At 37.5% G+C, this 28,000-nt stretch overlaps 1 protein-coding gene across 1 annotated transcript; it reads left to right on the top strand.

Annotated features, from left to right (window-relative positions):
- Window positions 1–21,648, top strand: HAT1 (histone acetyltransferase 1). The gene is made up of 11 exons (XM_075756675.1): window positions 1–134; window positions 1,339–1,410; window positions 3,928–4,003; window positions 5,830–5,950; window positions 11,761–11,940; window positions 12,178–12,299; window positions 12,800–12,904; window positions 13,247–13,353; window positions 15,893–16,044; window positions 17,356–17,472; window positions 21,253–21,648. Exons 1-11 carry the CDS (start codon window positions 128–130, stop codon window positions 21,418–21,420), a joined length of 1,227 nt encoding a protein of 408 aa, XP_075612790.1. The 5' UTR covers window positions 1–127; the 3' UTR covers window positions 21,421–21,648.
- Window positions 21,649–28,000: the final 6,352 nt, after the last annotated feature.

Genomic DNA, 28,000 nt, shown 5'->3' with positions numbered 1-28,000 from the left:
AGCTATTGGCTCCCCACTGCCCTTCGGCGGGCGGAAGCGGAAGTGTATGCGCGTGCGCTCATTTCCGCTGAGTGGGCGCGCGGGTTGATTCGTTCTGCCCGGGTGACTCGGCCGCCGTTCTTCGGAAATGGCGGGTAAGTTCCCGGGCCTGTTCTGCCCGCCTGCGCTCCGGGGACTGGCAGGGCCCGCCTTGCCACCTCGACCGCGGAGGGGAGGCGGCGGTCTGGCCCCTTGGGGGCTTTTGGGGTGCTGTGGGGGAGCAGGTCTGGGCGCTGCCGTCGCTTCTCCGTGAGGGGAGTGGGGCCCAGGGACGGTCGACACTGTGCCTCCTCGGCGGGCTCATGCGGGCGCTGACAAGGCCCCTGTGCCGCCCGCGCGGGAGAGCACTGTGGCCGGGACCTGGAGCAAGGAAGCGGAGCGTGAGCTCGGGGCGGCCGTGGCGGGACCGGCGGGTGAGGATGCCGGTAAGGGCTGACGGCGGTGAGCTCGGGCGACCGAGGAATCGGATGTCTGGGTGGGGAGCGCGGCTGACTTTCCGCACCCGCTGTTGCTATGGCCATGCTGCTGCTGGGCAGGCAGGCATCCACGGGTCACGGTCCCCACGCTTAGCAGTGGTAAGCCAGAGTATATACCTCCATGTCCACTAGTGTATGGGCAGGGGGAATGGGAAAGCTTATTATCTGAAGTTAGAGGAAGAACTTTCTGATGTGACTTCTGGAATGAAGGGAGGGAGCTGGATTTGTAAAGCACTTGAAAAAATAGTATGATGAGTGATATGTGTTTTCTGCCCTGGATTATGCTTTAAAAAACAGACTAGATACAATTTGTTTGTTATTTCTTTCCACATCCGCTCTGGAAGAGAAGTGGTAACTTGATAATTGCTGCTGTATATATGCCACTGTGGTTTGTGAACACCTGTTTATGAACATGACTTAGTGCAAGCACTTGAAATACCCTGAAATGTGTTGCTTAACAGGTTCTTTAAAAGAAACATCTGTTAGACTGAATTCTTGATTTATACTTATGTCTTTCAAATATGTTTTACTGGTAATAACTTAAAAGTTTAAATATTTTATTGTAATGCCCTTCATTCTCAGAAATTAAAAAGAGAGGTACCTGTGGTCTGTTTTCTAGTTCCAGAAAAGTGTTTGAGATAAATATCTATATTCCTTTTATACACTGTAGCTTTTTTACCTCATTGTTCAGCATTTTTGGTGGGTTTGTGTTGTGTGTTTTTTCTGGCTTTGAGAACCTTTTTCTAAGCATGTTCCTTGAATAATAGTGACACATAGATTGCACATATTTTAACCCTTTTTAAAAAAAAATCTTTTTCTTCAGGACTTACTGCTATGGAGAAGAAGCTGGCTGAATACAAGTGTAATACAAATGAAGCAATTCAGCTGAAATTAGGTAATGTCACTTTGTAAATACTGTGCATTTGATATTGGAATATTTGAGTACCTTAAGAAACTTCCTTATTACTTAAAATCATGCAGGTTTTAATATGTACTTATTAACGTAAACATACCAACATAAGAATAGGAATACATAGTCTAATTTTTCTGAGTCTATTATAATCAAAGTACAATTTAGAAATTCAGTCCTGTCTCTGCCTAATAATGTCATCAGCACTTTATTAGCATGTTACCAGACTGCATTGGAATTATATCTTGTCTTACTTTCTTTAACATCTTCCCCTTTCCTCTTTCTTTGAGGGGAAAAAAGAAAGAAAACTGAAAAGTGGTGTTGGGTAAGGTTTTTTGTTGCCCTTCCCCCAACATCTGGATTACACAAGACGCTTTTAATGAAAATTGCTTAAAATCTAAGTAGAAAAAATTCTCACTCTTCTGAGAAATGCTTATTGCTCTCTATAGCTAATTTGCTTACTGGGACACCCAGAATACAGACTGAATTACTGAATTCTTGGTGGACTTGCTTATATCTCAAACTTACATGCACCAGTAATAACTTGAAGAATAAAGCATACCTGTCTAAGTTTTAATCTTTCTAGCCCTTCAGCATTTTGTTCCCTTGGGCAGTACAAATGCCATAATTCATTAAGGAAATGAAAGTAATGAACCTGTTAAGCACTTTTCAGAACTACTACTAGCAATCTGTTCTGTATAGTTTAATAGCATTTTTAATACACAATCACTTTTGGCATGTGAGCCAAAATGTCATTATAACCAAAATACTTAAGTTTTTAAGCCACTATAATTGTGAAGTATTTCTCTTCTTCTTAAACATTATTTCAAATAATGGTTTTATGACTAGATCTAAAGGTTTATTTTTCTTTTCCACCTTCCTAAAACTGAAGGAAAGAATGAGAGATAATGATATCTGAGTGAATTTTGCTTAAAAATCTGAGGAGCTACTGTATCACCTTTCAGGGAGACTGCTAGAGTTTTTAATTAAGGTACCCATTGCCAATCTTAGCTAATATTTTTAGCTTCTCTTTTTATTTCAGAGGGTGTAAGTGTTCCATATACAAATTATATTCAGAGAAAAGATGAGAAGCTATGAAGTGGCACCATTAAAAAAAAAAAATGTATTTCTTACATGCATATAAAAGCAGTCATACACTAGCCTCTTCAGGGTCCTAATTTCTTTCATTGTGACAATTCAGAACTGCTTTTTGTTGTTTGTTTTTTAACACTGTTACTTTGCCTCAAATCTGTTGTTCTCTGAATTAAAATTGAGAAGACAAGAGCAGCCATTTTCTTTTGCTTTTGAGAGGGTCAAATTTTTATCTTGTCACTAGAACACTCATTTGCATATTTCTCTTTGAATAATTCCTTTCTAATATTATCAGAAAAAAACTTTTTTTCTCATCTCCAGTTTTACTACAGTAAAGCAGCAATGGAGCTTTAGTTCAATATTCCACATGCTTTTAAAAAGTTTAACTCCTACAATATTGCATGAGCATGCAATGTTGACTCTTTCAACACTAAAAATGTGCAACTTGTCTTGAGCTACCTATGCCTCATTAATGTGGCTGAACCATCACTTTAATCCCTTCCAATTTTAGGTAATTTGTTTAACTGCAAATACACAGAGGATGTTTGTGAATCAAGTATCTCGGTCTTCTAAAATTTTCCCTAGAAAAATCCTACTTTAATTTCTAATTTCATCCACTAATCATAAATCATATATTTTATGATGGAAGAACAACTGTCACAATTACTGTGGAGCAACTGCTGTAACTATAAGCATGAATAAAATGCTTGTTCGATAAGTTACTGAGTTTGGGCAGAAGCCCTTGTAGCAAGTATTTTTACACTATCAGAAAAGACCTTGTTTAATACTAGGCCTTGAGGAAGAGTCAGGAAAGAAAAATCATTAATTATTTTAGTAATATTGGTACAAGTACCAGTATACTATTGGTGCAGCTGTTTTCTAGGTATACATGCTGATTCTCCAAAACCTTAACATGAACATAAACACGCATAAACATTTCTTTCCATTCATCACTCCATTAAAAACTGTCTGGAGTGAAGTCTTCTCACCTGCATGTAGGAGAAGAATGACAGAATGAGAAAGCAACATTGATTACATGATCAGCCTGGCTTAATAGGGTAATATCCACCTGGGCAGTGTCAGCAGTGTCCTCAGTGTTCAAGGTGAAGTTAAAGGCAGTAACATTCAGATTTTATATATATATAAAAATAAATATATCTACGCGTATACATCTGTGTCAATTTCTCATTTTTATTCTGCTTAATGATTTGATCTCTTCAGATCAGATAACATGCACCTAAGTTGCACAAGATATCTTTATTTCATTTGTATGCCAGCCTAACATGGATAGGTTCATAATTGAAGTTGTCTGACTCTGTAGTGAAAGAATGCATGAACACCTAGCAGGGCATCTATGGCTCAACAAACTGAAGCTGATGACTTTGTTGTGTGCTTTTTTTTTTTGCTTAGTTCGCTTTCCTGAGGATTTGGAGGATGACAACACAACATTTAATCCAGAGTATAGCCATCAAGTGTTTGGAGATGAGTAAGTTAAAGCATCCAGAATCAAATTAATAGGTCTGGAAGGGGGAAGTTGCTTCCAAATTGTTAGAAAACAAGAAATCCTGTCATACCAAGCTATTTTAAATGATACAGCAATGATACAGCAAACAGTTTTATGACTGTATAGTTCAACAGTGGCCTTGGTGCCTAGCTCATAGAGTTTGAGCCTGTAGTCATTTTATATGCTATTTTTAAGGTAGATTAGCAGAGAATAAAATACCTTATTTTTGCAATCAGAATTACTTGTTTAAGTTGGTATTGTGTTCATGGCATTTTTCTAAGGTAGTAGCAAGAACTGATAATTCTTTCTTAAACTTTCACAGTAATGTGTACAAAAAACCCAATATCTAGCCACAGTATATCAATTTATTTTTTACGGTTACGTGAGATTTTTAATGAATAAAACATAAGTCGAGTATTAACTTAAACTCACGTTGTTGGCTCTTCTAGATCATCGAATGTTAACTGTATTGAATTCAGGGGTTTATTTTCTCTAATATGTGCACTTCTAAAGAGTTAGACATGCAGGGGTTACAGAAACTACAGAAAAGTATGGGGTTTGGGTTTTGTGGTGTGTTGTGTCCTATTCTCCCCATCCCCCCTCCCCGAAGTATGCTGACATTCATTAGTATTGTAGGGAAGTTGACCATTAGTATTGTAGGGAAGTTGACCACTCCATCCCTACTGCAAAAGTGTCATTTTTATATTTTCATTAGAGTGATATTCAACAATCTGGCCATAGTTTAAAAAAAAAGCCAAAAAAACCCACCCAAAACCAACCAAACAAAACACTAAGGAAAATCCACATGCATGTATCTGTGGACTTCTTGAAGTAGTTAAGTTTTTTAATTTCCAATTCCTTTAAAAAGCATACTAAGTACTCCAAGTAGGATGAACTACCAATATTAATGGTAATAAAATTAGTTACACTATTACACTGCAACTATTGTTGATAATAATTATACTTTTAGTAATGGGAGAACTCTCCAATCTGTCAGTATAACTAACAAGAAAATTCTTGTTCTGGCACTTATACTTCAAATTTAAAATTATAAATGTGCTGTCATAAAAGAAACATCTCAGTTAAAAAAAAAAACAACTATGCATTAAAATAACAAAAAAGGAACCTGTTTCTTTGAACATTACCATTTTCTGCAGGTATTTTTTTTGCCTGAAAATAAATTCTCTATATTTCACAACAGTGTAGTATTTATGTCCAGGCAACTCGCCTTTTTTTACACTTTGAAAATATATTTGTATTCCATACCTTTTTTTTTTGGGGTATTTACTCAGTTCTGTTTGGATTGGATAACTATATAGAAACTGTCCACCGAAACCACACTTAGCGCTATGACTGGTTATCTGTCTGTTTTATACGGTATAAAATGCAGTAGTGTATTCCAAAATACTATACCACACTGCAAAGTAAGTTTTAATAAATGTTATTAGTCAATTAATATAAATAAATGTTAATGAGCTTAAGATACCGAAAAACATAAATGCAGTATTAGCTATTTTAGGTATTCTTTCTTGAGCTGTCATAGTATGTGCACAGACACTGCCTTGACTGAGTTCAGGAATATGTTCTATTTCTCCACTAGAGGAGCAAAATAACTGGTAGAAATAGTGTAAAGCATTATCTCTGTTTAGATAGTGCACATCCAGTTTAATTCCCTTTTCCTATTAGGAAGCTTAATATACCTCACTGGGAAAGATGATGTGAACTTCAAAGTGTATTAAATAAAAGCTCTGTGATGTTAATGTTTTGCCGTGTAAAGAGTTCCTGATTGTTCTTTTCTCCTTCTTCAGTGAAGTTGCCTTTGGCTACAAGGGACTGAAGATCCTCTTGTACTATATCGCTGGTAACCTGTCAACACTCTTCCGCATCGAATATAAATCTAAAGTGAATGAAAAGTTTGACTGTGTGGAGGTAAAGACAGAACCAGACCTGTACTTAAAATATTATTGAGAAGAGTTAGTCAGGATATGGACAAGAATTCTAGCTTTAGTAATTGCCTGCCCAAACATGATTTAAATTAAAAGCAAACAAACAAAGCTTCCTGTATTGCTAAGCTGAAAAAAAACTTTGAACTTCATCTATGCATTTTCCCACTGTTCCTCTTTTGACTGCAGTAACATCAAAATTGTGTCAAACAGTACAGTCAAACATAAGGTGCTAATAGCAAAGCCAGTTCCACACAAAAAAACACAACAACCTACCAAGTATGTATTTTTGTGTTAACTGTCTACAGGAGGAGGACTAGCATTGGTGTTTTCCTTTTTACTGAATTCTCTTCAATATAAAAGTTTCTGTAAACACTTCATGAGGTAGGATACTTGACTGTGTCTCTTTAAATGGCAAATGTGGAGAACAAGTAAGGCAGAAAAGAGATTAGAAACTTCTGGTTGGGTATAATGTGTGTTTTATATATTACTTAAAGGAGGACAAGAATACAATTACCAGCAGGATGTTTTGTTTGTTTTTTTGAGTTTTTTGGGTTTTTACTTTTTTCTTTTTGCCTACAGGTTTTCCAACCTTATAGAATACTTGTAGAAAAGATTATTTTTCTTCTGCCTATATGCTTTTGAATATTTTTGAGATAACCCCACAAAAGCTAAGCTAATCAATCTCTCAGCCAACTGAAGAAAGGTGTATGGAACTTATAGGAATGAAATACCTTCTTAACAATGGTTTTAACTGTTAAATACTTGTATTTAACCTGTACAGTTATTTAGAAAACTCAGTTTTTCAGAGTGGTCTCTGATGCATTAAGAAAACTTAGTATCATCTGAGTTTTTCTTAGTTATAAGGAAGAAAAAATTGAGTTTATTTCTTTCCAAAAAAGCTATTGATATGATTATTGATGAATCTTCATAATACTCTAGCATGAAATGGCTATATATTTGCACTGACTTCAAATTACTCTGCCTGAGAGAAGCTTTTTTAAATAAGTAAACATCTTTATGACTTGAAGCTGTGTTTTAAGTTTCTAATTTCAAATACATCAGAGTTAATTTAAATATCTTCAAGGAAAAACCTATTGTAAAGGAAAAAAAATTGAAGTTACTTTGCTAAATGAATTTTAAAGATCTGCCCTTCCTTGTTCTGAAGTTGTATTAGAATATACTTAGTTGAAGTGCCTGGACATGTCTGAAATACTTTTGAGGCTAGGGCAACATGTCTTAGGAGTGAAAGGTCATGGTCTTCAATCTTTAGAAGGTTTTTAGAAATAAGGGAAAAAGGAAAGCCTGTTGGCAAAGTAGTAATCATATTAAAATCAACCAGTCCAACCTCTCAGCAATAGAACTTCAAAATCATGTTACAACAGGAATCTACACCGTAGCACCTTTTTACTCAGTCTATTTTCTGTACAAATGGCAAAGCCGCTTTACTTTTCTGGAGGTATGAGCAAGGTAAACAAGGTCTGTCTTGCCCTAAGCACACTCTGCAATTTTTTTGATCGCTCAGAATCCTTGCTTCCTTCACACCCTGTTTCTTATACTGAATTATTCCTCCAGTTGTGTAAGAGATTGAGGTGAGGACAAAAAAGAGGATCTTTTTGAACAAGGCTTCTGTATGCTTTCCAGAGTATCTCCAGACTTTGACTGAATCGGAAGAATGTGGTAGCTTACCCTGTGCTTCCCTTGGTGTTAACACTGTACATCCAAATAGGCTGCTCATATGGCTATATCTAAACCTAAGTAGAAGAAAGGCATGGTGGTCATCAATCTTGTTCTGCATTTGTATTTGCTAGTAGTTTAATGACCTTAAGATATGAATGCATTTGCAGAGATTAAAAACATAAGCTGTCATTACAGCAGGGTGTTAATTTAAATGCATATTAACATTTACTTTTCTAAGTTAACTGTTTGGTTGCTGATCTTGGCTCATTCAGGGTAATCATACTAAGACGTGGACTATCTGCCATACATGACAGGTAATTCTTGTGCTGTGAATAGATGGGGTTTAGGAAAGGACAGCAGTTTTGCCTTTAACTGGTTACAAGAGAGAAGTTAGTTTTAATACTCTGCAAATTATTCACAGCTTAATATTTTATATCTAAATACCCACACAAGACCCAGGAAAAGCAGGTGGCTTTATTCTGTGATATTAAGTTTGGTTCTGTTATTGCTAAATCAGCTGCTACAATCTCTGCTAGGGACTGACAGAAATATTCATCCCAATACGAGATAAGATAAGATCCTGAAATTTCAAGAGCCAGAACTCCAGTCATATTTATGCATCTTAATATCATGTCCCTAAAGATGGATCTCAACCATGTTAGTGGCAAAGGCTCAGCAAAGTATGATCATGTTTTGAACAGAAGTTGGCACTTCATTTAATGAAAATAGACAGGTTTATCATGTGGAATTGATTCTTTTAAACATCTGAAGAGAAGCTACTTCTAGCGTAACTATTAATAGCATTGACCTCCAAATTTCTTGCTGCTTTGAGATTTGCAGCTGGTCAAGTATCTTCCTTTTCATCTATATTTTATGATGAGGTAGGGGAAAGTATTTCACTAACCTCTGAAACAGTCTTTACTGTAAATGTATTCATCTTGCTTTGCAGCTGGTCTAATATGTTTGCTTTACACAAAAGTTACTGAAAAATTGTAATTTTAATGTTGACCATCTTTTTTTTTTTGAAGTAATACTACTGATCACTCCATTGCTCCCCACTGGAATTAATACATGTAATTGTTAGAGAAATTCAGCTTTCAAATATGTTTCTATAATTATTGTAAATTAAGTCATGTTGAAACATCATCTGTATGATATACAAATGTCATAACTGTGTGTTAGTACAAGAATAATCTTTATATTAAAGTTATCCAGAGTTGAATGCAGTGTACAAAGAGATACTGCCAACTTAAGTAGTCCTACTACAAATCAAGTTTAGTTACAAGCCTATACCAAATTCCCCATCATCACCTCTCATGATTCTGATTATGAAGGTAATATATCGCAGGCAGTACTACCAGCAACCATCAGCTCAACAACTCTTGGCTGGCTTCATTCAGGTTTTTGTACACTTCATTGTAAGTGGCTTGGCCTATGTTTAACATTGCTGCAGTAGTCAGCTGGATTGTTTTTCTGAACAGAAACTTGTGTGTCATCTTGTGCGTCCATGCCAATTGGTAAGATAGGAGTGCCTTGCTCTGATAAGAAGTGAACCTCTCACCAATAGCAAAGAAATACAGTAAACAAATTTTGGTAACTCCTTGTATTATGAGTACCTCAGAGAGAAGTGTTTGGAAAATGCCTATTAAGTAATGGCTGCTTCCATTAAAAAGTACAAGTATTAATGAAACGAATTATTTGTATGCTGTTGATATTTCAAGATTCCAGTATTACAGAACTTACTAACTGAAAATTGTATCACTGAAATGGAGGATTCTGGGATTTCCTCTGGAAGAAAGGGAGATCTTGTTAACCCTAAAAGTAACTGAAGAATATAGTTTTTCTTAAATTATGTTAGGCCCCATTTCGAGGAGTGAGAAGTTTTAGGAGGCAGTAGGTGAAAATGTTGTAGTCATATAGAACTAAGAAGGATTATCTACTGCTTTATCTGCTTAGCCTCTGTTCTCATGATTTAATTCTTTCTATTTTATGGAAAACAAGATTTTTCTGGGGTGGCAGCCAGTGATGGATGCATTATCTTATGTGCTTTCAGCAAGTGAAAGTTTGTCTTCCTTCTTACCACTAATGAAGTAAACTTAAAAATGTGAGGGGAGCAAAATTGCTTAAACGTTATTTATATAATAGTTCATACTGCATATTCACCTTTTTTAGAGCTCTTCCACATAGTCTGAATTATTGAACTGATGCTTGGAAGTATTGTTTTAATTCTAGATTATTTTTACATGCCTTTTTCAGATACATAGAATGAAAGTCACTACAGATTCTTAGCTGTGGTTTCCTACAGCTTTGTTGGCAGTGCAGACTTAAGATCTGTGTAAACAATGCACTCGCACAGTTTAAAAAAAAAAAAAACAAAACACAAACATTTCTAAAATGTGTTCCATAAAAATACTTTTTCTTTATGGAATTCATTGATTCTGAAAGAATGGCTGACTTTGTGTAATGCGGTTAAATCAGTAAGTGTAAAGAAAATGTTTGACTAATATTGCTTTAAGAATAGCAAAGGTTCCAATAAATGCATCTCCTTTGTTTTGAGCATGCAATGGATGTAAAGATTGTATGCATTTTGACTGGGTTCTTACACCAAGTATTGTAGAGCTATATTTTAACTGCTTAATAGTTCTCTCATATAAATATAAATGTTGGTAGTACCAAACCATTAAGAATAAAACTTGTTTGTGCTGAACTACATCCATCTTTCTCTACACTAAAAATGTATACTGAATGATAAAGTGCTATTCATTTGCAGGTGCATTGCTTCTACTTAAGGGACTGTGGTTGAAAGGACAGGAATTAGTAGCATGTTGTATTAGCCTTTTGTAGTGTATTTTGTTCTAAGCATCTTAATTTCCCTGTTTTGAATGCTAAGTAGCAAGGGTCTTGGTTTTGAACTAATACCCATCATGCATGTAAACGGTGTGAAAGAGCTGCTTAGTAAGTTAACACAAAGTGTTCTTGTGTCAGTCCTTGTGGAAATAGATACAATACAAACATTACAGCTGAACTCACGGCAAACTCCATTAAGTAAAAACCTGGATTCATTGTCCAGAAGAAAGTTTGAATTGAATGTAAGCTCATTTTGTTGAATGTAATGTCAGGCTTTTAGGGGTTGTATTGAGGACTGCGGTTTTGTTAAGTTGAGACCAATTCATTAAGTTTTATTGCCTGGTGAGAAGCAGTAATACGTTATTGTGAAACTTCATCAAATATTCATGGTTAAAAAGAAGTAGTAAATGTATTCAATCAAGTCGTCTTTTTGGGGTCTGAAAAGGATTATGAAGTCTGCTCAGCTGATAGGCTCTAACTTGCATTTTAGATACCTGAAAAGAGTAATTTTAATCTCTGAATTTAATTTTGGTGTCAGAATGTTTCATCTTCCCCAGTATGTTAGACTACAGGTTAGATTTGCTGACAGTATCATTAAATTATTTTTTTTAATTATTTTATGTCAAACTTTATTTTCAAAATGTTCTTTGATTAGAACATGGGATGTTGTCTTCTGGGTTTGAAATGTGTTCTGCAGCTGATCCTATAGGCAGGCATTTCAAGCAGGAAGACTTAAGAATGCAAGAGTGTGCTAGCTGTCACTTTCCTGTTTGGGAGCTACCATTTTTAGTCTTCGTCCCTTTTCCTCCACTTAGTTCTGCACCACCTAATACCTCTTGTAAGCTGCTTGTTTGGAAACCTGAGTTCCACCAGGCTGCGTAGCATAGTCTTGGAGAATTGCTGGCTGGAAAGTCTTGGCTTCTGAATATGCTGCACTTTCAGAATAGCTGTCAACACTCTTAGGTTTTACTTGGACAAATGTAACAACCTCTAAACATAAAAATGTTCAAGAACTGTAAAAGCTGTAACTAAGAGCTTTTTGATGCTTACAGTGGCTGGATTGTGACCATTCTGGATCTTGTCAGTGCAGCTCCTTTACTTGCTGGAGGGTCACTACTGAACAACAGGAATGTTTGCTTTTTCTTTTTTCTTTTTTAAATTACTTTAGGCCATACCATCTTTCTTATTCATTTCTTATAGCACAACACTGACATCAATGCTATCTCTTTCTAATATTTTACTGATCCTGCCCCCTTTTGTAATCTCCAGGCAGATGATGTTGCAAGTAAAATTAGAGAAATCATTCCTCCTGGCTTTTGCACAAACACAGATGACTTTGTGTCTTTGCTGGAGAAGGAGGTCAACTTTAAGCCCTTTGGAATGCTGCTACATACATACTCTGTCCATAATGAGGAAGCTGGTGAAGATATAACATATCAGATATACAAGGTATGAAAAATAAGTTAAACTTCTGCTTTTGAGCAACCAAATTAAATTTTATTTTGTAGTGATGCACTTTCACTAATGTTTCAACTATGATATATAAACACTATCATTTTACCGGTTTATTAATAATTATAAGCATGCTTTTTCATATTGGAGAATTTAATTAGGTTTTACATTTTTCCCCCCTCCCTCTTACATCTGTGATAGGTTTCACCTGACTTCTCCTGGCTTTTTCCCTAGGCTGACATGACATGTCCAGGCTTTCGAGAATATCATGAAAGGCTTCAGACGTTCTTGATGTGGTTTATTGAAACTGCTAGCTTTATTGATGTAGATGATGAAAGATGGAACTACTTTCTAGTGTAAGTACAGTTCTAAAGCAACAGTGGACCTTATTACCTCCACAAAGCCTGCATTTTAATTGTGGCTGGCCAATTATTGGAGCAGTATAATGATATTTTTCCCAGGAAAGAAAACCCATTGTTTATGAGGCTTGAGTTTTCCTCCATTATGCTTTGGGAAAGCTTGAGAATAGAGCTGAATTAAATGCTGTTGTCCGTTAGAGCCCTGAATGTAGGCTTAAACAGTAAAATGAGCTTTGCCTGTGTTTTCTTTTACTTGCCACCTATTCATCTTTATAATAGGCAAGTGCACTGAAGTGCTGTAAAGAGGCCTGATTTATCCAAGTTGCTGCACACCAATTAAGTGAATTGTACATTCAGAACATAGCAGGTGTACCCATTGGGCCCTCACAGAGTAGCTTGCTGACACTGAAAATTCAGTTGGAGAATGGAAAAGAAAATGGACACTGCATGGGAGCGCGACTGTAATTGACCTGCTTGGCTTTCTGTTTTATCTGCAGATTTGAGAAGTATAATAAGGATGGAGCTACGCTCTTTGCGACCGTAGGCTACATGACAGTCTATAATTACTATGTGTACCCAGACAAAACCCGGCCACGTGTAAGGTAATTGGCGGCGTAACTCGTGCCTTGCCTTTTATTTCAGAAGAGGGAACTGCTGAAGTTCCCAATACTTGTTTATAATGGTGTTGATTTGTTTAAAAAAATCCCCATTATTAGCTGGCTATGCACTGATTTATTTCATTGTTCCCTTCTTGAAGCAGAGGGAATCTCAAACAAGTTTTGCATATTTAGCAATTTTAAGACTCTGTTAAAAATAATATTTTAACATGAAGATTGCTACATGTACTTTAATCTCAAATGAAATACCATTTCATTTTAAGCCTTTACATTATAATGTTTGCAAATGCATGCATTTGAACAGAAAATAAATTCCTTTGTTTGTAGCCAGATGCTGATCTTGCCCCCATTCCAAGGAGAAGGCCATGGTGCTCAGCTGCTTGAAACAGTTCATAGATACTATATGTCTTCTCCTACAGTACTTGATATAACAGGTTTGTGTTAAATTTTTAACTCGGTTCACCTGTTTAATAAGCAACTTGTAGCATTCATGGGTTGTTAGCCTACAAACTAACTTTCACGTTCATTTGTTAGAATTAAATGGCCTTTTGAAGATTTAGCTTCAGCTCAGTTCAGGATTAAAAGTACCCTGGTTTACAGAAGAACTGTATATAATGTAGCTCCTTAAATCCTTTACTTAGAGAACAGCACACCAGGAAAATTAAAATCCCTAGCATGAACGGATTACCAGCTAATTAGCCATTTTATTGTGAGATACACAGCTGAGTTTGCCAAGAGTTCAAGCTTTGTCAAGTTCCTTGTTCAACTTACTCCTATTAGCCAAAACTCAAAATTGGGGGGGGGGCGATGACACCAAACTAAAATAGCATATTAATATTAGTGTGCAGGCCAAAATTTTACAGACAGTAAAAATCTGTAGAGAATTTGTGCTCCAGGAGCATGTATTGCTGGCTGAAGGCACCCATGATATTAGAGGTAGGTGCACAAATATCTAAAAAGAAAAAAATATTGAGGAAATGGCAGAGAGGAAAAAGAGTATATGTGCATTTAAATGAAACATAATAAATGGCTTTTAAGTCCAACATAGGAAGAAATGCAGTTCAAACGCATGACTTGACCATTCAATTCTAGGTGCTGTCTCAGACCTCATCTTAGTTAGAAATAACTCCCCCATTTTAATTAAAATACAATAGAACACTTGCTTTCATAATGCATTGCTGCAGGATAATCCTACAAAGTAATCCACCTCATAATTTTAATCCTATTCCTAGGAACCTAAGGAAATGTAACTTCATTTATGCAACAGGAAATCATGTGCATCATGCATTTACTTTTTTTCCTTTTACTAATACAAAGCTTTACATAGCTTTTATAGCTGAGGATTAACAAAGTCTTAACTTGGTACTGTCTAAATCATATGACATGTTTATGGCTCAGTGCCTTAAATGCAAGGTTGCAGCAAACAGTAAATATGCACTAAAATAAGTTTTAATTTCTGTATGGAATAAAGCAGGAGAAAGCTTGCAACGTTCTACATGAGACTCAAGTTATGGAAATTAAGGCTTTTACAAAATTACTTATTGTCTTTTTTGAGGGAATAATCAGACTGGACAACCTTGATATGGCCAGGATATTTAGTTACATAGCATCTAAAATTGTGAAGTAAAGCCTTTAACCTTTCTGAAAAGAGGAAATGAAGATCTATTTAACTTCTTTGAAAGAGCTAATGCTTTAAAAAAAAATTACTTTGGAGTTTCCCATTTACAACAAATATTTTGTTCTGCTTAACTTGTCATCCTAACTGACACCAGCAAAATATATGTTGATTGTGCTTTACTATACAGCAACTGCCTCATCCTTCTTTTAATCTGAGCAAAAAGGAATGGAATCAAATAGCTTTAGTACAGCTTCTCCAATTTCTTTTGCAGAATAAGTGCTGTAAGACTTGCCACACAAGATTAGGCCACTCATGCACAAAACACTTTAACTGATACAATCATAGGCATTCTCCAACCCAAAAAAATAAATTGCCAGTTGCGTAGCGCTGCATATACACAGCAAAAACTTCTGTCCCGGTTCTTCTCAATAACTTACTAGCTTTTGATCACCCTTAAACAGCAAATTTCAACTATTTGCAGTGGTCCTCAAAACTAAAGAAAAACACAGCTGGGTTATAAGCTGTTTAGCAATAAATTCCACAGTGCTAGTCCACAGAAAAATGAGTATTGGGGTGAACATGACCCTGCTACTTATACACAGTAAGTCTGGCTAAACAAGTAAGGAAGAAATATATTCACAACCTTGTAAGCATTTTCCTTCTATATAGTTCATCAGTGGTAACAAAGTTGCATGCGGGACCATGTTGATGTCCATCAAAGCTAGTTCTCAATTTAGGTGTTTTTTCTAAAGTTACAGTTTTGATAGTTATGCTACCATTTTAAGCAAAACAGAAGTAACTTGAAATTGTGATCAGCTTTTGCTTAGGCCCTCCCAGCCTTTTAATTTTGGATAAGTTTGTCCTTTGTGTCCTTGTACCCTTCCCTATCTTCCTTGCTAACAAAGACTATAACTTTTGGTCAATAAACATCTTCATCTAGTTTAATTGTATACAGTAGGATAGTTTCACCAGTCTCTTTCCACATAGTAAGTTTGTGTTCTAGTAGTTCTACCACTCTGTCAAATATAGAATAGATGGAACATACAAGAAAAAGCATTTGTACATAGAGTAATTGTCTTTTCCCAAGGAGTTAAATTGGCTTAAACATGTTTATTATCAGTCTCTTAAATGCATGTATAATACTGTACAGTATACAAAATATTAGAAGTTTTTCTTTCTGCAAGCTCTTTAATGTCTACTTTCAAACTTCTAAAACTTTGATAGCAGTACTTATGCTTAATCATCAGTTGTTCATATACTGATGAATACTTTTCCATAGTTCTCTAATTACATACCAGAGATGAGGAAACAAATAATGCTGATACTAACTACATGCTTTTCTTTATTCTTTCTAGCTGAAGATCCATCTGAAAACTATGTGAAGCTAAGAGACTTTGTTCACGTAAAGCTCTGTCAAGATTTGCTTTGCTTTTCCCCAGGAAAGTTAATGCAAGGTTTCAGTCAAGAAATGGTGATGGAAGCTCAACAAAAACTGAAAATAAATAAGGTATTAAATCAGAACAGTTGTAGTTGGACATATTCTTATCAAACTAGTAGAATAACAATTTAAACATAGGGATGGAGACTTGGAATTTACACACTCTGGCTTATTGCAACAGATTTTTTTTTAGGATATATCTGGAAGGGAGATACCTAGCTCTGGTTTTAGATTAATGCTTTTTTTACCTACTAATTCTGTTGATGTAATAGAATTTGATGTGATTTCCATTTGTTTCCAGTATATTTATGCAAAAAACAAGTAGTGTTTTGGGAATGCAGAACACTTAAGTAGCAAACAACTGCTATTAAGGCAGCTCTAAACACTTGGAGAACTAAACGGTTAGATTGAACAATTAAATTTGCTGGTAATATCAGTAAGTGATTAAACTCATTAGTGAGTATGGGGGTGAAAAGGCAGAGTTGCTTCATTAAAAATGTATTTCAGTGTGACTCAATGAAAACTTTGAGGCTTGAGGGATGGGGGTGTGAAGCCATATTCAAATGTGTTCATGAAAATGGTATGGCTTATATAAGGAAACTACATCTGCAGTCTTCTATGTCTGGTATCTTAAACCTGAAAGGATGAGTAAGTTGAGTTTGGGGGTTTTTAACAGTATCTAAATATGTGCTAGTGTAGCAAACAATCTTATTTGTGTTCTGTTGCTCAGCAAAAGAATACTTGGTCTTAAATTCTGTTTTCATACAGATGCAACAGTTAATAGTATTATAGTAGCAACATAATTTTTTTTTCTTCCTAGGTGTGATACTAGCTGGTCCTGGTTCCAAAAGCATATCAGTTTTTCCATTTACTAATTCTTTCATTTTCTTTCATTCCCTAGTAAACAGAAAACTTTAAATATTGTGGTTTCATTCTCATATTTAGAACTTCCAGGGGACCTTGTGAAAGGCAGTAGGTATTTGGAGATTATTAAAATTAGCAAAATAGATACTGTAAAATATTGCTTAATGTCACTCTGGTTGCAATCCTTCAGTTCTTTGAAGTATTTTTGGACTCTGGCTTCTGGACTTTCTGCTGCTTATTTACGGCAGGTCCTTGAAGCACCTGAAGTGCAGCTGGTGCAGCACTCAGAGATCAGAGACTGGCTGTGTGGAAGAAAATGGTTTTGAAGAAAAAACAGGAATGTCTATTCATTTAACCCACCAGATAGGAAGACAGGTTTGACAGAGGCTTTGTCCATGCCTCTGACTGCCAATAAACTGAGGAACTACTCTAATATTTCAGTATTTCTCCACTTTGAGTTCTATTGAGTGACTTCCTTATTCAGACATGGTTTTTATTCTCCTTTCTGTGCATTAGCAACACACAAGACGAGTTTATGAAATTCTCCGATTGCGTGCAACAGATATGGGTGATGCAGAACAGTCCAGAAGCTATCGGTTGGACGTTAAAAGAAGACTGATTGGCCCCTATAAGGTGTATATGACTTAAGTATCATTTAATATTTATTTCAAGGCTAATTATACTTGATTTTACTTTCATTTCCATAAATGTAGTTGATGCCAATTATGTTGCCAATCAACTACTATTAGTTATGCAGTGTTCAACTGACATGTATACAGATGCAGAGAACATTCATATATAGCAGTGCTGAAGATCTTGTGTTTGGCTTCTGACTATTTCCTGCCCAGTTCCAGCAGGAAGTTACTACTAAGCTTACGTTATCTAGCTACAAGTGGCATTATGCCCAGGTAGGCTTAAGGGGGAAAAAACCTTAATTTCTTGAAAAGGTTAAAAAAAAAAATCTTAGACAAGCCAAATATTTGGAGAGGTAAATGTTGTAATAAGCTGACACTGCAGACTAGGTGTAGTTTAGATTCCTGTTCTACTTGTTAGTTAGGTCTTAACGAAACAGCTTGCTAGAAGTAATCAAGCCATGTCAACATAGAACTCTGTGCAGATGGAATATAAAATAATTTCAGCAGTAAAGTTCAAGCAAGTACTAAACTTAGTGCAAAGTAATTTTCTTAGTTCCTATTAAGTACACTTCTCAGGATCTTCAGTATAGTTGGTCCATGTTCCATAAACTGACCCTTTGAGATACAGATTAAAAAAACCTATATCCTCGTTGCTAGTGGCATCAGTCTTTGTGTTAAGAGTCAAAAGACCACAACAGATCTAGGGTTAGTGCAATAACTAGTATGTTAGCTACTCTCTTCAATTAAGTACTTGCTAAGCAACCCAAAACCCTGTTGGGAAAGCTTCACAAAGTATGAGAAGTACCTTGATTAGCTTGCCAGCCTTCCTAAAGCAGTACTTACCCTGTTATACCAAAATAGGAAAACTTTGATTGTACTCATGTTGGACTTAGGGGGGCTGTTAGCAGAAATGAGAACCCAGCACTGTATTAAATACTTGCCTAATTTGGAGATAACACCATGTCATGCTGAGCGGCAGGACCTTAATCAAAACACTGCCTATTCTTTCTTGAGTGTCTGGTCTCATTTGCTAAATATCACTCAGTGTCCACTACAAATAAGGCCATGTTTTTCAGCTAATGACCATTACATGGTTTCACTTCATGCACTCAGCACTGAAGTCCTGTGGGGGAAATCCAAAATTCCATAAGCAGCTTCAGTTCTAGTGCTTCTAGCAGATATTTCCACTTCAGTCTTTGCATACAATAAATGCATTAATAAGAAATGGATTCTGTATTGCTAGATATGCAGTATTGCTGCTTCATAACATTGCATTTTTAATTTTTCAGTTACTTCAATGAGGATTTAAAAAAATCCTTAAAGCAGCCAACACCTTTTCCCTGACTTTGTTTCATGTTCTGAAATCAAGCTATTCTGTTTATGGTAGTTCTACCTAGTAAACAGCTTATGCACTAGTTTTAAACAGTATTTCCAATAAATTTTAGTCATGGTGCTCTTTTCAAAGACTTTAGAATTGCAGTTAAACTAACTTTTAATATGTGTATGTACAGTAATTTGGAGGGAGGAGAAGCAAATTTTAATAAAGAATCAGGAATATTACTGCATACTCTAATGCTGGTATCATTTTTTTAATATAAAGCAGTTGATAGCTTCATTTGAATAGTGCTGTACAGATGTAGAATAATTTTAAATTGCCACTACCTTAATTTCGTAAAAAGAGTATTACATCTTACAGCTATTTCCTGGCTAACAGTAGTAGAAACAAAACTATGTATGCAGAAACCTCAGATGAAAAAACCTGCAATACATCTATTCCCCTTGAAGTCTTCACATTCACAAGGAGGCTGTTGCTAAAAATACCGAGATTTTTATGTATATGGTGGCACTAGACTGGAATAACTGATACAGCCAGCTATGTTGTTCTCTGCAGAAGTATTACTAATACAGGAAGTAAAAAAGTTGGTATCGTAGTGAACAGACTATTGCTCTAAAGGTATTTCAAAGGGTAAGAAGCTTGTGAAATTTCAGTTTCACTGTGGCTTTTCCATTTCTGAAGAACTCTGCTTTCTATGCTCATTAGTGGACTGTGCTGGTAGATGTGTCTCCTTGATCATGTCTTTGTTCTTCATGTCATCCCTTTTGGAAGTAAATACCTCTGCTGTGCTGCTTTTCTTAATCATAATACTTTGTTTGTGTTTGCTACTTGAGTAGAATATACTTTTCTGCCCAGCCCAATAACTTACTCTCAAAGAATCCTCTTAAAACTGCCCAGGTAAAATGTCACTGATTGTAGGTTTCAGAATCTTGTGTACCTGGATATGCTGGTAGTATAGTTGGAAGGAAATGATATTGAAACAACTGGTTACCTGAAACATGTGGAGGGAGTTTGCTATTTACCTGAACTTGGAACTAAAGAGATGGCCTAATGCTACAGTGTCAGATATAATGGGCATTTAAAAGCTGACACCTTTTTTCAGAGCTAATATTTGTAATGTTAACAGATATTCCTGTTAAGGAGACCTTGCATTAATTCTAGAATAAGGGTTTTTAGTTTTTTCTACTGACAGAAGGTTACTCAGAAAGTACTCATCTTTATTTTCATTTGGGCAACTCATCACATTTTGAGTATCTTACTCATTTTGACTAGATAGAGCTAACATGAATCTACAATATGAACAGCTATGCTGTTTTTGACATCCTTTCTACAAGGAAATGTTTCTTGATTATTGGCCAGAAATGTCCCTGGATGCCACATCAGGACTCTGATACAGGACCTCCTTTTCTGAACTGAACTTTGCTTATCTGTGGGAGATTATAAATGTTTTTCTGATCTTACTCATTGACTGATCTTACTTGTTTACAGTTTACTGTACTCAGCATCAATCATAGAAAGAAAACAAATTTTCCTTTGAGAGATAAGTGTAAAATAAAATACAGTACAGAAGGGCTTTGATTTTGAGACTCATGGTAGAAGTAGAATAGTTTGGGAAAATTTTATTTTAACAAACTCTGATTCCATTGGCATTGCAAAGATTTATTCATAAGATGCCAGGCATACATAATGCATATATTTCTTTTTTTAATGAAATGTTGAATGACAGTCTGCTCTTACAAAGCGAGGGAAGACTGAAGAATAGAAAGTAACTGAGGAACTGAGCAGTTTGGAAATAGATATCAGCTGTATAAAAGTATGTCTGGGGAAAAGAAAATCACTTCAAAATACTTTCATATTTAATAAACAGGTAAAAATATCACACATGTGACACAGCCAGGGGAACTCCTCATCTTCATGCTGTACAAATGTTATGCTTGTAAATAATCTTGTTGCATTTCAGTGCTGTTACTGCTAATCCCTGGTAACTTTTGAATAACTTTTAACAACTTGTGAAGTATTTTCTGTGTATAGGAGACTTAAAATTAATTTTTAATAGTCAATTATGGGGAAATTAGTTGACTGAAGAACCATATGATGGGACACCAGTGTGATTAATGTCAGCATAGAACTGAATATCATGGTCAATTTTTTACAGTCTAGTTTTCTTTATGCCATACATCTTCAGTAGTAGAAGTATCACTAGACCTGATCTGTTGGGTTAAGGGAAAACTTTGAAACAGTTTTTCACTTCACTGGTTTGTTGGTAATACAGAAACTGAGGCTTTAACAGGAAGGATGTCCTAGTCAAATACTGTTACTGTTTTTTCCTAGGATTAGGGACATCTTAAAGAACTGGATAGTGAAATTTAATAAATTTAATGAAATGCCATATGCTTGATGATTATTGGTTGTATTCAAACTACTATTTGTTTGATTGCTTAGAAGAAGCAGAGAGAACTTGCCAAGATGAGAAGGTGCCTAAGGCCAGAGGAACTGACGAATCAGTTGAACCAAATAGACCTAAACATGCAACATGAACAGTTAGAAGAGAGCTTCCAACAACTGGTTTCAGATTACCGAAGAGTCCTAGAACGACTTGCACAAGCATGAGGATCCTGCCTGTACAGGAAACTTGCAAATTTCTATACAGTGTTGTAAAGCACATCCTTAATTGCTACTTAACTGCAAAAAAACTCATGTGACGTTTTAATCACATTAAAGGTGACTTGTGTTTCTGTGCATTTTGAATATTTTCTATTTTTGTGTTGTAGATTTTTAAGTGTTGTACTTTAGGTTTGGGGGCACTTATTGCTGAAATAAACAATGTAGATTCTCAGATACAGTCTCATTTTAATTGTATGAATTTTCTTTTACCCTTCTCTTTTGCCTCAAGACTTCGATACCTGAATAGCAAGTTAATACATAAATCTAAGCAATATAAATACCACATCTCAAATTGCTCTTAACTTGATCCTATTGTACTCTGTAGGGCCGGTGTACTCCAGTTTAATGTCATGTGAGCAGAGTACGAGACTGGTTCTGTGGCCTGGCTGGCATGCTTCCTGGGCACCTGCGTTCTGCCTTCTCTTAGCTTATGGGAGCAGGATCCTGTTTTATCACACCATTCTACTTAAGCCTCTAAAGGGCCTTGAGCATATTCTTTTTCAAACCCCTGAGTCTTCAGGTTCATTATTGACGTGGTTTAGCCCCGGCCGGTAGCTAAGCGCCACGTGCCGCTTGCTCACTCCTCCCCCGGCGGGCTGGGGAGGAGAACGGAAAAACAACGGCAAAGCCTCGAGGGTTGGGATAAGGGCAGGTTACTGGGACAGCGAGGGAGGGGGAAACAATCAACTGCAGTGCTGATAACTAATGGGTGATAACAGAGAACAATTTACCGATCTGACATGATCTCTGACTCGACCCATCCCAGAGTCACACCGAACCTGCCCGCCTAGCCCCCTTTTACGGTGAGCATGATGTCACATGGTATGGAATAGCCCCCGGCCAGCTTGGCTCACCTGTCCTGGCTCCTTGGGAAATTAACTCTATCCTTGCCAGAACCAGGACAATTATTTCAGGAAAATATGTTGCAGTGGGGGTGTGGTGGGTTGACCCTGGCTGAGGGCCAGGTGCCCACCAGAGCTGCTCTATCACTCCCCTCTTTCATTAGACAGGGGAGAAAAGGTACAATGAAAGAAAACTTACGGGTTGAGATAAGGACAGGGAGAGATCATTCTCTAATTATCATCACGAGCAAAACAGACCGAACTTAGAGAGGGAATTCATCTTATTTATTACTAAGCAAAACAGAGCAGAGGAATGAGAAATAAAACCAAAATCTTAAAACACCTCCCCCCACCCCTCCCATCTTCCCGGGCTCAACTTCACTCCCAGCTTCAACCTCCGCCCCCCCAGCGGCACAGGGGGACGGGGAGTGGGGGTTACGGTCAGTTCATCACGCGGTGTTTCTGCCGCTTCTTCATCCTCAGGGGGAGGACTCATTGTTCCCCCGCTCCAGCGTGGGGTCCCTCTCACGGGAGACAGTCCTTCACGGCCTTCTCCAACGTGAGTCTCCTCCATGGGGTGCAGACCTTCAGGAGCAAACTGCTCCAGTGTGGGTCCCCCACAGGGTCACAAGTCCTGCCAGCAAACCTGCTCTGGCGTGGGCTCCTCTCTCCACGGATCCACAGGTCCTGCCAGGAGCTTGCTCCAGCGCGGGCTTCCCACGGGGTCACAGCCTCCTTCAGGTGTCTCCACCTGCTCCGGCGTGGGGTCCTCCACGGGCTGCAGGTGGAATCGCTACACCCCCTCATCCTCCCTCCATGGGCTGCAGGGGGACAGCCTGCTTCACCATGGTCTTCACCACAGGCTGCAGGGGGATCTTGCTCTGGCACCTGGAGCACCTCCTCCCCCTCCTTCTGCACTGACCTTGGTGTCTGCAGAGTTTCTTACATCTTCTCACTCCTCTCTCTGGCTGCAAAAGCGCTCTCTAACTGTTTTTTTCTCTTTCTTAAATATGTTATCACAGAGGCGCTGATTGGCTTGGCCTTGGCCAGCGGCGGGTCCGTCTTGGAGCCGGCTGGCATTGGCTCTATGAGACACAGGGGAAGCTTCTAGCAGCTTCTCACAGAAGCCACCCCTGTACCCCCCCCGCTACCAAAACCTTGCCACGCAAAACCAACACAGGGGGAAACAGCCAAGACTTTGTGAGGACTCCAGAAGCGCTTTTTCTAGTGTAAGAAACATACATGTCTGTGGGAAGTGTATGCCTTTATATAGTTCCAGACTATTCTGCTATCCATTCTCAGGCTTGAGGTTGGTTCTTAAATATCCTGTCTGCTATCACCCCCAGGTTATACGGATGTCCTAAAAGGCCTGAGAAATGTCATGAAGTATAGGCTTGATGCTAGAGGTAACGAAGGTTGCCATATTCAGTTGATGGTACAGAATGAATATGAAAGAAGCTACTGAGATTTCCTCAGACAAATAGTGAAACTTTCATACATTGATTAGGGCAGATTAATATTTTTACAACCTATCAGGGTATTTTTTCCTTTTTTTTATGTTAACATGGTTAGAGGAAGCACTAGCTCACCTCTTTCAGTTCCCTTAGTGGTGAAGGTGCAGTCTTGGGCTGAGCATTGTTTCTCATTCCCGTATGGGCTGGAAACATTCTAAGCTGTTGGACAGCAAAACTTATGACCTGGTTTACAGGAACTATGTTGTCACTAATTCTTGGCACCTAAGCTATGAATAAACAGAGGCACCTGAACAGGTTGCCCAGAGAAGTTGATGTGATGCCCCCTCCCTAGAAGTGTTCAAGGCCAGGTTGGATGGGGCTTTGGGCAACGTGGTCTAGTGGAGGGTGTCCCTGCCCATGGCAGGAGGTTGGAACTAGGTGATCTTTAAGGTCCCTTCCAACCCAAACCATTCTGTGATACAGGCACTTTGAATCCTGCCATCCGGCAGCAGATTACAGCTTCTGCAGCACTGCTGCCAGGAAAGACCATGTGAGTACTCCCTAATCCATTACAGTTAATTAAGCCAATTATCTGAAACAACCTTCATCAGCAAATTAAACTAGCCCTGCTGACTTTGCCTGAAGTGGTCTAAGAAGTGTCTGGACTATCCTTTCCCTTGGCAGCGAGAAAGGCAATAATCTCTTCTATAACAGCTAGAGAACAGCGTAGTTCTACTGACACAACTCCTTGGGGAGCATATGCCTGTTTAGTTCAGTTGGCTTTTGGGGTGAGTCTGTTTGACCTAACATTTTAGGAGCTAAGCATTAATGGTAAAGCTGACTAAACACTCAGGTGTCAGTGGATGCTACTAGACAAACTCCTAGCTTTCTGACCTGCCAGTCTGGATATTTTGTTCTGTGGTTTTCAACAGGATAACAGGCTTCACCTAAAAGTGAGCTGCAGGATTCTAGTCTCTGAAGTACACACAGCAGCAACCCCAGCTGTTCAGTCAGACATATTTATGAAATAAAAAAGTTTAATACTGTTTATAAAAGTTTAGTAAGTTTCATGTAAGTCCTGTTTATATACCCATATTAATGTCATTAAAAACAGGGACCTCCTACTATATTTAAACAAATAGTTCTCAGTCTAGTATAGAAAACAGCATGGCTATCACTAGTATTGTCTGACTTGTGCATGCTGAGAGAGGACCTGTGAACTAATATCAGCTGTCTATATAGAATTGCAATTAGGTACTGGGGGGGATCTCATTTTGTGGATGTGTGAGCTGACGAACACTGAGGCTTAGTAGCAACTTTTCATCTCTAGATGTTAGGAGTGTAGGAATTGGATAGCTGCAGCTGAACGCTAGGTAGAGCCCTCTGCTATTCTGGGCACAATAGGACACTAAAGTAATCCTGGATAAAAATTGTTTTTGTTCAAACATAAAATCTTATCCTAGGTTTCTTATCTTAAGCTGTTATTGTTCTTCTTTTGAGTTATTACATACTAACAGGAACTTAGAGCAAACACTAATAAGGGGTTTATGTGATTTAATTTACTCTGTAATTTTTTCTGCATTTTGATTAAATCCAGATTCTTCAGTCACTTCACTCAAACATCAAGTGAAACTTTGCACAACATACTGATACAGCATTTAAAAGAATTTTGTGCATTTGAATATTCTTTGCAGAATGTATGTAAGATGTGTAAGTATATTTAAAGTTCTTCAGGGAGGGCGCTGCTGGCATCAGGCTGCTGGTTTGCCCTTCCATCACTTACAAGTCCAGTCACAGCAACGGTGAATCTACTTTAAGGAAATTCAGTGGAGTATCTAAAATGGTGAATTTAGTTCAACTGGTAGAGACAAAGCTATTGCTAATGGTGCAAATCCAAGATTTTGTCCCAAGAGTTAAATCAAGCTCTGAAAAATGTGTCTGTTTAGAAACCTGGGTCAAACTTCCCTCTTACATATTTTGGAACATAAAAGTTACCTACTGCAGATACTAGGAAACAACTTCTAGCTCAACAATTAATAACTTGAAGAAATACAACAGAATACCTATAGTTTCGGAACTGAGAAAGCAAGGTACCTGAAGCTGCAGGATTTGAAGGACACTTTACTTGCTGTAGTAGGGGGAATAAAGATCTATGCAGCTGAAGCAGTAACTTGGGCAGCAAATGCCCGTGCCTCCTATGAACAAACACACAAAGCTGCTATGTGGCAGTTTAGGCAATTCAAGACTGACCTATTGTCTCTCTCTGCAATGTCAGCAGGAGGGTAAGCAGCCCATAATGTCTATACGAAGGATTTACGTCTGCTTATATAGATCATTTTTTTCAATTCCTTTTTGTCTCTCACTGAGACTTTGTTGCTCTTTATGCTTTTCCTTTATCATATTGTATGACTGTCAGACACTAGAAGGCTTGAAAATCTTAGGTTGCATATTTTGCTATTTTACCTTTTCTCCCAGTGTCAGTTCTGACCTGATTTCATCAGTATCAAACTGTTAGAGCTAGAAATACCTGTTATATTCGTAAGCCTATCGCCTAAAAGCTTGGAATCTCAGCTTTCAAATTGAAAATTATTATTCTCTAATGCTACTGCTTTGTGAAACATTGCTTGCTCGGATAATTTGGACTTGAAGTTGACAAAAAGACAGCATGGTAAAATATTAAAATCTGTATCTCATAAGCAAGTATCTGTTGCAGATATTTCAGTTTTCTCAAAAAAAATCAACTTAAAGTCATGGGGAACATCTTTCTCCCCAGGCCATCAGTATTTCCAGCCATTTTACACTGCTAGTTCTTTCTCCAATGATCAGAAAGATTTCAATCAAACCCTGAGTTCTATCTATTAAAACATTTCATTTACAAAAGCCTATTAGCCACACCAGTGGCAGTATTTGGAATTGTGAGGCTAAAAATTTAGTGCAACCAGGAAAAAAGGAAGGCTGTTACACAAAGCGATACGAACAGGTGCAAGCTCTGCTCAGGCAGGGCATGCTATCTGCCATCATACTGGCTTATATCTGTGGAGGGAAAATTGTAGGAATGGGCTTGCCTCCCTATCACTCAAATCTTTTTTACAATGTAAAAAGAAAAATAATGCAAATACCAGTTTCTACTCAAAACTACTCAAGTTCTTTGTTCCTTGCACTAAAGCCTTCAGTAACAGCTATTGCAAGAAACAAGACTACAGACTCTGTATCTGAGCTTCCTTATAGACCTATAACGGTACAAGCAAGTGTAAAAAGGACTACTAAACTAACAATTTCCAGATTTCCATGTTCAAAATATTTTTAATTCTCCAGACTAGAGAAGCAAAGAGAAAAGGGAGGGGGGGAATTTCCTCCTTCCACTGTTCAAAGCTCATTTCAGACATAAGGTTCTCATCCACATTGACGGAATCTCAGGTAACAACACGATAAAGACAAAGCCTTGGGAAGAACACTGCAGAATTCCCTCTTTGCCATTGCAAAAAATCTATATACCAGGAGCAGTACTGTGCGCTTGTTTTTTCCAAGAGTAGCACTAGCTTCTTTCTTTAGTAAATAAAGAACATGTAATGCTGCAAACATTCTTTATATAGGAGGTATGTGTTCCATTTACAGTTGTTGCACAGTTTGAGCTGAAGAGGAAAGGAAATCTAGATCAATGGGAAGAGCTTTACATCCCCTTTTTTGTTTCTAAATGTTATGGCAATAAGGGAGGTATTCCATGTTCAATAGCTGCTATTTTTAGATGCTTGTCAGTCTTCCAGTTAAGCTTTCCTCAGAACTGTATGGGATGTTCATACTTTTAAAACTTTCATAGTTTCCTGAAAAAGATAAAACCTTTACTGGAAGGAGTTCAGTACGGTAGGGACCGTGAATATGTCATTTTTCTTTCCCAAGAGCTGTGATGTGACAGTTGGTGTAGCTTTGTCTGATTATACATATTCTCTATCACTGACGTAGGAGGTTTTTGGTTTTTTGCAAGTTCAGGGCTCCAAACCATCTCACTGTGGATCAGATGAACACCAGTGCTGAAAAAAGGACACCTATTTGTGATTAGAGCGGGACCCAAATAGCACCAGCCTCATCAGTAAAAACTGCTGTGGAACTAAATCATCTTTTCAGACAATCTTAGATAGGAAAGTCTAAGCAATCTAAGCCTAATCCCAGAAGTATCCAGCTGCTACACTTAAACAAGAAGCATATTTCTGTATTGCTTTCTGTAAAATTTTC

This window comes from Balearica regulorum, chromosome 6, assembly GCF_011004875.1.
Source record: "Balearica regulorum gibbericeps isolate bBalReg1 chromosome 6, bBalReg1.pri, whole genome shotgun sequence".
Taxonomy (NCBI): Eukaryota; Metazoa; Chordata; class Aves; order Gruiformes; family Gruidae; genus Balearica; species Balearica regulorum.
This window is presented reverse-complemented; position numbering and strand designations above follow the sequence as displayed.

What these genes read in the sequence shown, in the direction of transcription:
- HAT1 (XM_075756675.1), top strand. An exon ending in TAACATATCAGATATACAAG is followed by an intron (nt 11,941 to 12,177) that starts GTATGAAAAATA and finishes CTTTTTCCCTAG; the next exon opens with GCTGACATGACATGTCCAGG. An exon ending in TACAGTACTTGATATAACAG is followed by an intron (nt 13,354 to 15,892) that starts GTTTGTGTTAAA and finishes TATTCTTTCTAG; the next exon opens with CTGAAGATCCATCTGAAAAC.